The 13,722-nt window shown below is 38.4% G+C and overlaps 2 protein-coding genes across 4 annotated transcripts; both read left to right on the top strand.

Annotated features, from left to right (window-relative positions):
- The first annotated feature begins 1,032 nt into the window (after positions 1-1,032).
- Positions 1,033-3,799, top strand: LOC113329017 (methyltransferase-like protein 13). 2 transcript variants are annotated; one of them, XM_026575986.1, is made up of 3 exons: positions 1,033-2,848; positions 2,985-3,047; positions 3,312-3,799. In XM_026575986.1, exon 1 carries the CDS (start codon positions 1,152-1,154, stop codon positions 2,622-2,624), a length of 1,473 nt encoding a protein of 490 aa, XP_026431771.1. In that variant the 5' UTR covers positions 1,033-1,151; the 3' UTR covers positions 2,625-2,848; positions 2,985-3,047; positions 3,312-3,799. The 2 variants fall into 2 exon arrangements, with proteins under 2 accessions (XP_026431771.1, XP_026431770.1); XM_026575985.1 differs by having other exon boundaries at positions 2,985-3,799.
- A 971-nt stretch (positions 3,800-4,770) lies between these two features.
- Positions 4,771-13,043, top strand: LOC113329265 (F-box/kelch-repeat protein At5g26960-like). 2 transcript variants are annotated; one of them, XR_003349774.1, is made up of 3 exons: positions 4,771-6,223; positions 6,385-6,449; positions 12,627-13,043. XR_003349774.1 is itself a non-coding variant. In XM_026576224.1 (2 exons), exon 1 carries the CDS (start codon positions 4,856-4,858, stop codon positions 6,203-6,205), a length of 1,350 nt encoding a protein of 449 aa, XP_026432009.1. In that variant the 5' UTR covers positions 4,771-4,855; the 3' UTR covers positions 6,206-6,223; positions 12,627-13,043. The 2 variants fall into 2 exon arrangements, 1 of the variants encoding a protein (XP_026432009.1); XM_026576224.1 differs by lacking the exon at positions 6,385-6,449.
- The last annotated feature ends 679 nt before the right edge of the window (positions 13,044-13,722 follow it).

Consider the following 13,722-nt stretch of genomic DNA (forward strand, 5'->3'; position numbering starts at 1 on the left):
TAGATTTTGACGAGGTGTTGTCTACATCAAACAGTGTTATTAACGTCCAGTTAAATATTTGGTGTAAACCAAGTATAAGTAATTAATTAGGTGTAACTTCACACATAAGTATTGTATACCCACGTTTTGGCTAACAGTGTTACAAACGGCCAGTTAAATATAAGGTGTAAACGGAGTGTAATTCAAATTTTAATGCTCCTGCCAATAGAATCCCGCCACTTATCCTTTCTAGAATTGCGGTAGTTGAAAGGTTTTGGTTAGGTCTCCATGCCATTTGTTTAATTATTATTTCTAGATAAAATTTTCTTAATGAATACGGAAAAAGAAAACCACATTTATTTTTTATCCACAAATCAAATCCTAAAAATAAGACCTACACCACTAGAAATGGCTTATGGGAAAGACGTTTTTATTTTCGCCATAATTACGAAAGATCATCCATAAATAAAAGTCTAAATAGGTTTCAAAATAAAATAAAATAATAAGAATCTAAATAAGATCTCCGCATAGGAACCCACAGTCGGAGATACTCTTATAGATACCAAAAAATATGTCCGGTAAGTAGAAAACTAAGTTTCAGCCGATTTTTTATATCTTCCCGCCTACGTAACCCAGCTTCATAATGGTTGGTTTTCTTTGGCTCGAGACTAACCCGAAAACACATCTGCATAGTGATTGGTTTTTTTTCTACTCAAGACTAGTTTGTTTTTGTTTTTTTGATCTGAATCGTCCGTTTCTGACTGGGATCACTTGATTCATCTAGATCTAACTCAATATTTCTATTGTTTGAGTCAAATTTGACCCAACTGATCCAAAATATGAGTCAATAGCTTGATCCTTTTATTACGAGGCATTTCATCCTCCAACTCAAACGGTCCTAATAAGGTAGATCCGACTCAAACTAAAAAGACAAACTATCCAATATCTAACTCTTCGCGAATCACGGGCCAACATGTAAGCCGGAAATCCTTGGTGAGGCCTAACCTAGACTTACCACCGCAGTACACTTGCTCGTAGTGGTGGCCTGATTTCTGAAGTTGCCCTAAAAGTTGGCGCTAACTCTACCTTTTAGATTTTGCAACTAGCCATTTCCTTGCGCCCATTTTTTTGCTGCAGATTCTTGTTCATCACACTCACTAGCGGCTCCATTCATGGCTATGGATAAAGGTACCTTCGAAAACCTAATTCCTTGTCAATACATCTCTTTTGATTTCCCAAATCCTCATCACTCAAGAGAATCTACTACCATTAGTTCTACCTACGGCAATTTCTTAAGAATCACAGCACTTGATTCCCCTATTATTCAAACCTCAGATCATCCAACCCAAATCGCAGCGATGTTAGTCCCAATAGATCGAGAGGATGACTGGGTCTTCTCTACAAAATCTGGAAATTTCCAACTTCTATCAAATTTACAGGAAATTTCTAGGTTAATCCTTGTAGGGAATCTACCGACCGGTGATTTGCCTGTAAATTATAGCCGTCGTCCGATACTTGACGGTGATAGAGAGTACATGGTGGAATTTGAGGAAGCCTTGCTGCCTCTCCTCATTGCAGTATCGCCTAAATCGTATTTGAAAGGTTTGGGTGAAAATTTTGAGATTCCATTTGCAATGTATGAAGATAATTTGATTTGTAGTGTATTAGTTGAGAGATGTATTGGTTCCTGTGTAGGAGAAATGATAGTGGAAGATGTTGAAATAGAAAATTATGTGGATGGTAAATTAGATTTGGGTAGAAGAGAGTTTAGGAGGAGATTAAGGTTTAAAAGAATGCCGAATTTAGTTCAGACGGAAATACGTATTGTTCCGAATAGAATAGAAGTTGATTCTGTTAATCTTAGGATTGGTGAAATGGAGTGTGAGCTTGATACTGGTTGTTTGGTGCATCCTTACCTTGCACCAATGGTGGCAAGTCTATCTCTTATTGCTCGAAATTTAGATGATATGTATGTTTGTTCGGGTTTGAAGCTGCCTAAGGTGCTCTGTGCTGGGATTGGTGGAGGAGCGTTGCTTACATTTTTGAGAACCCAATTCGGGTTTCAAGTATTTGGGGTGGAGAATGATGAGATGGTTGTAAATGTTGCAAAACGATATTTTGGTTTGGTGGAAAGCGAATTTCTTCGAGTCCTGGTGGGAGATGGTATCGATGTCATAAGGAGAGTTGCCAGGAGAGGAGTTCGAGCAGGGTTTGTGGCATCTATTACCAATGCGGATTTAGAGAGTGATCAGCATTCGATTACTTATGCTGAGGATGAGTCGAAGTTTGACATTATAATGGTTGATTTAGATTCTAATGATGCTATGAATGGTCCAGGTGCTCCACCATTAGATTTTGTTCAAAACTCGATACTTTTGGATGCTAAATTGGCTCTTAACACTCTTGGAATTCTCGTGGTTAATGTAATTCCGTTGAGTAAGTCTTTCTACGAGGTATTGATTTGTGAACTGAGGAAAGTTTTCTCGCAGTTGTATGAAATAAATGTAGGAAACGAGGAAAATTATGTTATCATTGCTACTGTTTCACCTGTCAGCTTTGTGCACGATGAGATTGAGACTTCTATTCAGGAGAAGTTGAAGATGGCCAATTTGGGGCTCTATATCGAGTGCATGAGGAAGATATGAAAGTTTTAATGAGCTGATATTCCATTTTTCAATCTCAAGAAAAAGCATGGGTAACTTGAACGAGCTGTTGGAAAGGAGGCTCAAGACTCTCAGTATGGTGTTTATGATTTAAATCAACTCTGACTGAAGTTGCCCGAAGGTGCAAACCGACAGTCACAGTGCTCTGGGTCATGAATTAGTGATATTAAATACACCTGGTGCTGGTGGAGCTTCTTCATTAACTGGTAAGTTTATAGTTTTTTTTTGTTTGTGTAGAATGTAATTTGTTTCAGAGCATTTTTTCTTAAATACGTGACGTTCACCAGAATATCAGATGAAGCTCTGAAATTATATGTTGATTTTTTTTTTCTTCTTGAATAGGGCTAATAGTTATCAAGCATTTCCCCACTTCAATATAGAATCAGTGGAAGAAGTCGGTATAAGGTACTATTTATTTTCCTCTTCTCATTTGTCATCTTAGTCTGAGCATAATGCTGTTAAAATAAAGAAGCCTTCTATTCTTGGATCCTAGTAAAGTGACTATGGATGCACTCTGAAATTTAGAAATGTCCATAGTAAAAATTGTTGGAGCTAGACATTAGTCTCACTGCCTTTTATGTTCTGCTCTTGCCATATGGTATTATTAGTCTTGCTTTTAGTTCATCAGTTGACTGTGTGAGGTAACTGGAGAAGTAAACTTGGTTGAAGGAGAAGAAGATTCCGAACAGAAGGTGGATCAACAAGGACAGCCGTCTACATTTAGACGGTTTGAACATGTGTTGTGGCGGTTGGATGGCAATTTAAAAGTTAATGTGCTCTTTTAACCAATCTAATCGTGGCGTGTGAATCTGAGAGCTTTAACTTTGTTACTGAAGTATAATTAATGTTTAGCTTAACTTTTGGATGGTCTTTGTGCTCAATATGGTACGTGGGTCAATAGTTAGTTTAGAATTCATAAACAAGGCTAGTCATGGTTGGCTTCCAAATGCATTTATCTGGACCTGAAACACAGAATGACGACATATTTTTATGTTCTCCATCATATCATTCAGTATTTTTGTTGGCCCGTTTGCGACTAGCTATGGCATTATGAAATTGCCGGCGAGTATGTATATTGTAAATTGCGTGTGTGCGCGCTTATAGACTTTTACTTGCCCAAAAGAAAAACATGAGAATCCATTTGGGGCCGAGTACAATGTTTTCCGATGTAACCAAGTTTCGTTTATTTTGAGCATTGCGTTACATTTCACACCGTATACTTGTAAAGTAAATACGAGAATCCCATATATATAATCATGATGTAGCAGTGGGGATAGGAGGACCGGGACCAACAGAGACATTTTGGTCCACCAGAGCACAATCAACAGTACACGGAGCAGCAGCTATAATGAAGGTAACAGTCTTTGTTCACACCACATGCCAAGCCAAAGGCTTCTTCTGTATTGTAACCTCACGTGCTATTTATTACTCTATAACAAAACACTAGCCTAGCCATGATTGCTGATTCTCCATTGGATGCTCCTAGTCCTCGGTCCTCATCATCATAGTCTCCCACTAATAATGATGATAACCTACGTACAATCTCCTTTGAAAAAAATACTCTAATTATCCAGAATCTCAAATCCTCACCCTTCGTCTTTAGCCAGAGTAGGATCCAGTTTGTTTGCTGCTGATTCGGTGTTTGGATCCGAATCTCATAAGGATTCAGCAGTTAGATCTTTTTATTTTTTGAGTCAGATCTAAATTAACCTCTGACTCAAATCTAGCTTTTGATTCCGTTCTTTTTGAGTCGGGTAACAAATTACTCATAATTCATGAAATCAAATCATGAACTCGCGTATTTTTAGCTCAGTTGAATCAGATCTGACTCAAAACAAAGATGATAAGATAAATCTGACTCAAATTAAGTGATTTCAAAGAAATCGGACGACTTAGATAAGCTATGGGCAAACAAACATGACCCAAATATAATTTCCCTCACCTACGTGAATCATGACATATAAAATTACCACCAACTAAGGCAGGAGACAAGACCTGACATAGGGGACTAAAGGCCTGACAGTGAGCCCCACAACCTGACATTAAATTCTGACTAATTGAAAATCTAATCAACACAACACCCTTTACCATAATACCATAAATACCCCTAATCCAATTTCAGTATTTCACTCTCTCTATTTCTCTTTCACACTCACACTGAGCGAGTGATTGAGATTTGAGAGTTCCGATTTGACAATCCAATCCACACAAGAATGGGGGAAAACTACTGCAATTCCAGAGGATTTTCAAGGATAATGAAATCCTGTTTTCCAAATCCACAGCAAGAATCTCATCACCTGATCATCAAACCATCAATCAGAAATCGTTTGTTAGAAGATGATCAGAAATCTTCATCATTCTTCATATCGGTACTTCCTGATGATTTGCTTCAAGAATGTTTATCGAGAGTCCCATCATCATCACTCTCATCAGTTTCCCTTGTCTGTAGAAAATGGTTCGGAATACTGAACTCAACGTTATATTTCGACCTACGGCGGAGTCTCGGTCATATCCGCCGGAAAATCTACGCGTTTAGTGTGACTGATTACGGTGTTTATGCTGCGAATCACTGTGTAAATGATGGCGAATCTGATGAGAGTCATGAAGAAGAAGTTGATTCGTCTTCGTCTTCAGCTGGTTGGAGTTTGAGTAGTCCGTTTAGCGCGGCCGGAATGTTAACTCAGGGTTCGTTTTCTCACTCGCGGGTGATTTCAGTTGGGAAAGTGATTTATATTGTGAATAGAGATGTCACGCTTGGTTACGATGTGTGGATGGGTGTGATTACGGTGAAATCTCCGATGCTTTATCCGAGGAAGAAATTTGCAATGGCGAATGTCAACGGGAAGATTTACATTTCCGGTGGAGCAGCACGGAATGAAGTGGTGGAGGAGTATGAGCCGGAGACAGATACGTGGAGAGTGGTTTCGGAAGCGCCGAGGAGGAGATATGGTTGCATTGGAGCAGCTGTGGACGGAGTGTTCTATGTGATTGGCGGGTTGAAGATTGGCGGCGGCGGTAATGGGAAAAATGAGATGGTGACTCGGGGAGGTTGTTCGGAGGCGCATTTGTATGCGAGTTCGATGGATTTGTTTGATGTGCAGAGTAGGGTGTGGATGAGGAGCCGGACAGTGCCAGGAGGTGGATGTGTTGTGGCGGCATGTGCAGCGGGGGGTTATGTTTACATTTTGGCAAGTCATGCTGTTGAATTGTCATTTTGGAGGTTTGATGGGAGAAGGAAACGAAATGGTGGTGGTGGTGGGTTTGGCAAGTGGTGTAGGATGAAGAGTCCGCCGTTGCCGGCACAAGTTAGATTGGATAGTAGTGTTAGGTTTAGTTGTGTTGGAATTGGTGGCGAGAATTATAGCGGTGGCAATGATAATAAGGTGGTGTTGGTTCAAGTTTTGGGATGTATTGATGATTTATTGAGGAGAAGCCGAAGGAGTTGTAGAGGGATGAAGGAAGGATTGGTTTTGGTTTATGATGGCAATGTGGAGGAGTGGTCAAGAGGTGTTGATTTGCCCGAAGTTATCCGCCGTGCTTCTTGTGTTTCCGTTGAGTGCTAATTCGCAACAAAATGATGGGTATGTTCATGAGACCATTTCAATTATCTGTTATTTCATTCCATTGTTAAATTTTTAATCTGGCACTTCTTATATGGGATATGGGAATGTTATATGTGCAATGCCTGCTTTCAATTTACCATAGACCTACATTATTTATTGTTGACGACGAAATCAACCAGATGTTTTCATTCAAGTCTGGGTCTGGCCATGAGAATTAGGAAACACGGTGCAGATCTTTGTTCAGGTTAGTATCATTATAACTTATATCGTTTCATTTATTCCTTTGGCGTGACAATTTTAATTTATCAGCAAATACCTGAATGATTATTGAGCCTTGAGGCTGGACATGGCCTCTGTTTCCATGTTTTTCTGAACATTCATATTCAACATCACTCGTTGTATGAATACGGTTTCTAATGTGGAACAAGGTAAAAGAAAGCAATACTAGATTGCTATAAGCAAGAAGAGAAGAGAATTCAAGCAAGAAGAGAAAGATAAGTTTTGTGTTTAATAATTTGATTGAGTAATAGATAGATCTTACAAGACTTAATCTAGCCTTTATATAGGCTTGAAGAATAACTAAACTAGGAAACAGAAAACTAAAAGGAAATCTAAAAGAATCCTAAAAATAAGAAAGACTGAAACTAGGAAACCATGGAAGCCAAACCTGTAAGCGGAATCTTCTGGAATTGTAGTATGCCCTGCATCAGTCCCCCCTTCTAGAGTAAAGCTCGTCCTCGAGTTGTCCAAACAAACCAGAAGTTCATTGTCACCATGAAACGTAAAAATCTCTTGAACATTAAATGTGTTGGAGATATTCCAATCATTTGGTAGATCAATAACATAAGCATTATCATTGATCTTCTTTAAAACCTTGAAAGGACCATATTTCTTCATCTTGGTTTTGTTATAAGTACCCACTGGAAATCTCTCTTTTCTTAGATGTATCATCACGAGCTCCCCTTCCTTGAAGGTTTTAAACCTCTTGTGTTTATCAACATCCTATTTATATTTAGAATTGGACTTCTCCAGTTTAGATTTTACTTCATTATGTAATTCAGTTGCTTTGTCTACAAAAGAGTCGGCTGCAGTGTTTGTACTCTGTGTGGTGGGTAAGGCTACCAAATCAAGAGTATGATTAGGTACTTTAGAGTACACAATCTCAAATGGAGTTTTCCCAGTAGAATGATTCACAGAAGTGTTGAAAGCGAATTCCATATGTGGCAATGACACATCCCACTGCTTACTATTATCCAGGCACTTAGCTCTAATCAAATTCCCAAGTGATCTATTAACAACCTCAGTCTGTCCATCAGTTTGCGGATGTGAAGTTGTGCTGAATTGTAGAACTGTTCCTAAGCGCATCCATAAACTTTTCCAGAAATAACTCAAAAATTTGGTATCTCTGTCAGAAGTGATAGACTTTGGAACCCCATGCAATCTTGCTACTTCTTTAAAGAACAAAGATGCAACATTAGAAGCGTCAGTTGATTTCTTACAAGCCACGAAGTGAGCCATTTTAGAGTAAAGATCAACTACGACCATAACAGAATCATTACCTCTAGCAGTACGAGGTAAACCAAGTATAAAATCCATACTTATATCAACCCAAGGTGCATTAGGAACTGGTAAAGGAGTATACAACCCGGTATTTTGAATTGTACCCTTTGCTCTCTGACAGACCATGCATTTTTGTACGAACTTTTGTACATCACGTTTCAAAGATGGCCAGAAATATCTTTCTTCAATCAGGGCAATGGTTTTATCTCTCCCAAAATGACCACCAAGACCACTGCCATGTAATTCTCGCATAAGATGTAAACGTAAAGACCCTTGAGGAATACATAATCGATTCCCTTTAAAAAGAAAACCTTCTTGTATAAGAAAATCATCAACCCCATGAGTTTGAGAACTGCATTGATCCCATAGTTTGCCAAAATCTTCATCTTCTGGATAAATGTCTTTGATATAGTCAAATGCATAACTCTCATTACGAATTGTAGTTAATAGATGACTTCTTCTACTTAAGGCATCAACAACTTGATTCAATTTGCCACTTTTATGTCTCACGGAGAAAGTGTATTTGTTGAGTGTGAAAACCATCGATCATGCATTCTGTTAACTTTAGCAGAAGTATTCAAAAACTTCAAAGCATGGTTGTCAGTGTTGACAACAAATTCCCTATGTATAAGATAAGTATGCCACTGCTTAAGAGATTGAACAAGAGCCAATAACTCTAATTCATATGTAGACCATTTCTTTTGTGCATCTGAATTCTTCTCACTGTAATATGCAATTGGATGACCCTCCTGTGATAATACTGCACCAATACCAACAACAGATGCATCACAATCTATTTCAAAAGGCTTGTTGAAATTCGGAAGTGCAAGAATTGGTGCCGTACAAAGCTTTTCTTTAAGAAGAATAAAGCTTTTATCCATTGCTTCCGTCCACTCAAACTTCTCCTTCTTGAGACAGTCAGTCAAAGGTGCAGAAATAGAGCTAAAGTTCTTCACAAATCTTCGATAGAAAGAAGCCAAACCATGAAAACTACGAACATCACGAATAGAAGTAGGAACTGGCCAATCTTCAATTGCTTGAACTTTAGAAGGATCGACATGAATACCATCAGTAGAAATCACATATCCCAAAAATGTTACTGAAGAAGCCATGAAGGTACACTTCTTCAAATTAACATATAAAGAGTTGTCAGCAAGAACTTGAAACACTTGTGAAAGATGTTGGAGGTGTTCTGGCTCACTGCGACTAAAAATTAGTATGTCATCAAAATAGACAATAACAAATTTACTGAGAAAGGGTTGGAGAACCTGATTCATGAGTCGCATAAAAGTACTAGGTGCATTAGATAACCCAAATGGCATGACCAGCCATTCATATAAACCTTCACGTGTCTTGAATGTTGTTTTCCACTCATCTCCACCTCGAATGCGTATTTGGTGGTAACCACTGCGTAAATCCAACTTAGTAAAAATAATAGAGCCCGACAGTAAATCAATCATATCATCAATACACGGGATCGGAAATCTATAAGGAATGGTGATGCGATTTAATGCTCTGCAATCGATACACATCCTCCATCCATTGTCTTTTTTACTAACCAAGAAGGCAGGACTGACACAAGGACTGTTGCTAGGTCGTATCAAACCCTTTGTAAGCAAATCATTTACCTGTCCCTGTAATATCTCATGCTCAGCAGGACTCAAGCGATAGTGTGCTTGGTTTGGTAAAGAGGCTCCAGGAATAAAATCGATGCAGTGTTGAATATTCCGTAAAGGAGGTAATGCAGTTGGTAGTTCATCTGGAAATAAAACATTATATTGAAATAATAAGGGCTTCACCTTTGCAGGCAACTCAATCATAGGCTTAGAATCTTCATGGGAATGTAAAGAATGTTGTGGGTGCAAAGAACGAATAACAGTAGCTACGACAGCATCAGTCTGCGCACAAGAGTTTGAAGTGGAATTGGATGGACTAAGAACCTTGGTTTTCCCATTATGAACAAAAGTGTAAGTATTCTCGAATCCATTGTGAACCGCGTGAAGATCGTATTGCCAAAGTCTGCCAAGAAGAAGATGGGTTGCCGTCATATTAATGACATCATATAGAACTGTGTCTTCATAACCCTCAAAAGAGAATGACACATAACACTGAAGAGTAATCTTCTGTGTGCTAGAGGCATTAACCCATCCTACAGTGTAAGGTTCTGGATGAGAAGTTACTGGTAGTTCAAGCTTCTTAACTACGTGATCAGCAATATAATTATCCACACTGCCACTATCAATTATCATCTTGCAGATTTTACCTCCAATATAACATCTTGATTTAAAAATATAGTGTCTCTGAGACTTGCATTGTTGAGTAAGAAATAATGGACGAATCATCCCAACAAACTCGTCGTCATCACCAGGTGAGTCTTCATCTTCGAACTCATTAAGCGCACCAGTGACTTCATTAATGAACTGAGGTTCACCAATCAAAGCATTGAATTTCCGACAATCACTAGAAGTGTGCCCCGATTGCTGACATTTATTGCACTTATCTCCACGAAATTTTGTATAAGCATTATTAGCTCGCTGTTGCGGTGGAAATTGTTGTTGCCTGTTATGAAACCGATTCCCTGTAGTAGGAGGAGTTGGTTGCAGAGAGTGAGACTGCTGACCCGGCTGAAGATCAACTGGATTGGCTAAGATAGGTGTAGCCAGAGGTGGAGTATAAGGCACAATATGGCTAGGTTGTCGATGTGAATGGCTAACATCATCATAAGGAGGCCTGGGAATATTCAAAACAGTATCTGGAGAAAAGTTTTGAGATGAATTGGTACCCCTGTAAGTATTTTGATAACGCCCTTGTCTGGATGGATAAATCCTAGAAGAACGAATAAGACGATTTTCTATCTTAATAGCTTGCTGCACAGCTTCGACCATAGTAAAAACTGAATGAGTCATACCATTTTGTATTAATCTATTTAGTCCCTCAATGAATCTTGTAACTAACTGTTCTTCAGATTCTTTGAGTTGATTTCGTGCGACCAAATTATAAAAATCTGACACATATTCTTCAAAAGTTCGTGCCCCCTGCTGAATGTTTTGTAATTTGATGAAAAGTTGCTGCATAAAGTCTCTAGGTAAGAACTTATCCCTGATCAAAGTTTTCATACGTTTCCAAGTACGTATTTTCGGTTTGTTAGCGTTTCTACGATCATCACAGATCTTATCCCACCAAGCTGCAGCTCCTCCTTTGAGTTTGTATGTCACAAGTTTAACCTTAGAATCTTCAGGGACCTCCATGAATTCGAAAAAAGCTTCTACCTCAAAGAACCAATCAGTTAGTTCTTCAATACGAAAATTTCCAGAGAACTTGGGAATATCAGCTTTTAGTTTATATTCTGGTAAAGAACTGTAAGGGTTGTGACCAGTTTTTAAACGTCGTTCTTCAATCCAATTCTTCTCTAGATCGTTCTCACGTTCATCTTCATCATCACTGTCAAGTGCAGGAGAAACTATCTTCTTCTTTGAATGACCTATGAAACCTTCATACGGTTTCTTAATGTTTAAAGTACGCAATACATCTTCAGGTACTTCATCATTCTGTAAAAACTGAAGTATATCTTCTTTAGTTTTTCCTTCTAAGTCTACAAGCTCAGGCATATCCAAATCTAGATTTATATGTTTTGCAACCTTCAAAAGTTGATTCTGCATGGTTTCAAGCTTGGTATCTCTTAACCCTAATTTGTCCTCCATGGACTTCTCAAGAGCTTCAGTAATGTTTTTTGCCAAAATCTCGGTATGAGATTTGATGAGAGCTTCGATTGCTGCTAGAGTAACTGGTTGAGCAGTCATATTTTTTTTTTGTATACGAAAAGGAACTAAAAAGGACTGAAAGGTGTTGTGGAAGCGAGGTAAAGGATCAAGTTATAGGATGAAAACCTAAAACTAAGCGGTTGATACCAACTAATGTGGAACAAGGTAAAAGAAAGCAATACTAGATTGCTATAAGCAAGAAGAGAAGAGAATTCAAGCAAGAAGAGAAAGATAAGTTTTGTGTTTAATAATTTGATTGAGTAATAGATAGCTCTTACAAGACTTAATCTAGCCTTTATATAGGCTTGAAGAATAACTAAACTAGGAAACAGAAAACTAAAAGGAAGTCTAAAAGAATCCTAAAAATAAGAAAGACTGAAACTAGGAAACCATGGAAGCCAAACCTCTAAACGGAATCTTCTGGAACTGTAGTATGCCCTGCATCAGTTTCTATTCTGAGTACTGAAATCATACAATTGATACGGTGTTGAGAAACATTTTTTAGTATGAATGTTTGCTATTTAACTTACGATATCTTTAGATATCAACCATATCTAAATTCACAGTATGTGTCTTTCCAAGTTTTATATCGAATAGTACTTGAGATTACATTGTCAGATTTCCATCTCTTGCCAACTGTATTAGTGAGTAGTGCAGTAGACAAGTTCCAAAACCGTTGATAAGATAAGGAAGGTACACTGAGATGGTTGAGCTATTCGAGTCTCCCCATTTCCAAGTACTTATTATTATCTTCTGCTTTTAAACACCCAATAAACCAGAAATTAGCCGAAACATCTTCTTTGTTTTTGTCTTTAGAACTTGAATATTACCGCCTGTATAAGGAGCACCACTGGGCACAAAATCAGCTTTTAGCACTTGAGGTCCAAAATCATTAGAACATGAAATTTCTAATCAACCGTGCTATCAGTTGAATCAATCGGTTCTTATGCACATTGTTTGCATGCCTTTTTGCAACTTCATATTTCAGTTTTTAATGTTTTCATTATACTCTGGCTTACAATTTGGCCAAGTTTGTCCCGTGTTGAATTATTCGTTCAACTCAATACTAACATTTCAATGATATGGTATCTAATTTTCAGAATCAGCCTGCTGCTGCCTGGAACAAACTCGAGCACCCAGTTCATCAGCAACAAGTCATCTCCCAAACAAAACACATGGTGTGAATTGTTGCATTTTCATGACAGCAAGCACTACATTATTAGGTGAAGTTACAAGAGCTAAAAGGCACTGTAATGCAAGATGGAATGAGAACAGTGGGGGTTATATTGAAAATAATCCTTCGCCAAATAAACATTTTTTAGAAACTCGCTGTTAGATTGTTGTTGAAATTCTTCTTGATTTCAATATGTTTAGAGTCTGCTACAATTTTCCATCTGTACATTTTTTTGGCCCAGCCAACCACGTCCATCCCTGGGCTCTGCCATTTTTTATACTGTTCATAGGTGATGATTCAGAGGTTACAGAAAAATAAATAAAGGCATGCTACAAGTTTGTGCCCTATGCAAGCTAAGCAATGTAATGTGACTGTAAGAGCAAGTCTTATGGACTTGGCACAGGGGCAAATTGAATCCAATGCGGGCTGTTAAATTAGTGAAATTACTTGGCAAATCAGCAAATTTGAGGACTTACACAAACTGACAAATTTGCCAACGAAGTCTCGGCCGCTCCATTAACTCTTTACCGCTATATCGATCTGCAGAATGATTTTCACAGTGGCGACCGAACCATGAGGCTCAGCAAATTGGAATTTTTGGCCAGTCTCATAAGACTTGTTATAATGTGACAACACCCTTTCACAAATTGTCCTCTATGTACTGTCTCTATGCCTGAGTCTGGTCTGGAGTGTTCTTTTTCAATTTTCATCAAATGGAATTCCCCAGCACTACCATCAGCAGTACTTTCCTCAAATCCACCCTTTACCTAAACCCCTTTCTTCTCCAGTCTTCTTAGAATCCTACAAAGCTACTGGTGTTGTTAATGGCGATTTCTGTACTGCTCAAAGTTGTAACTCGTCGTGGCCAATCTCGTTCTTCTCCTTATGAATCTGTAAGTTGTCTACTCTACCCAATTTCCGGGTTTCATTCTGTAATTTTCACTGCATTTTAATCTAGGTGGGTATTCGGAGTGGCATTCTGGACGGTATAATGACCGTCTTAGTTTCAATTCCTGTAAAAC

The sequence above is a fragment of the Papaver somniferum genome, unplaced genomic scaffold, assembly GCF_003573695.1.
Source record: "Papaver somniferum cultivar HN1 unplaced genomic scaffold, ASM357369v1 unplaced-scaffold_115, whole genome shotgun sequence".
Taxonomy (NCBI): Eukaryota; Viridiplantae; Streptophyta; class Magnoliopsida; order Ranunculales; family Papaveraceae; genus Papaver; species Papaver somniferum.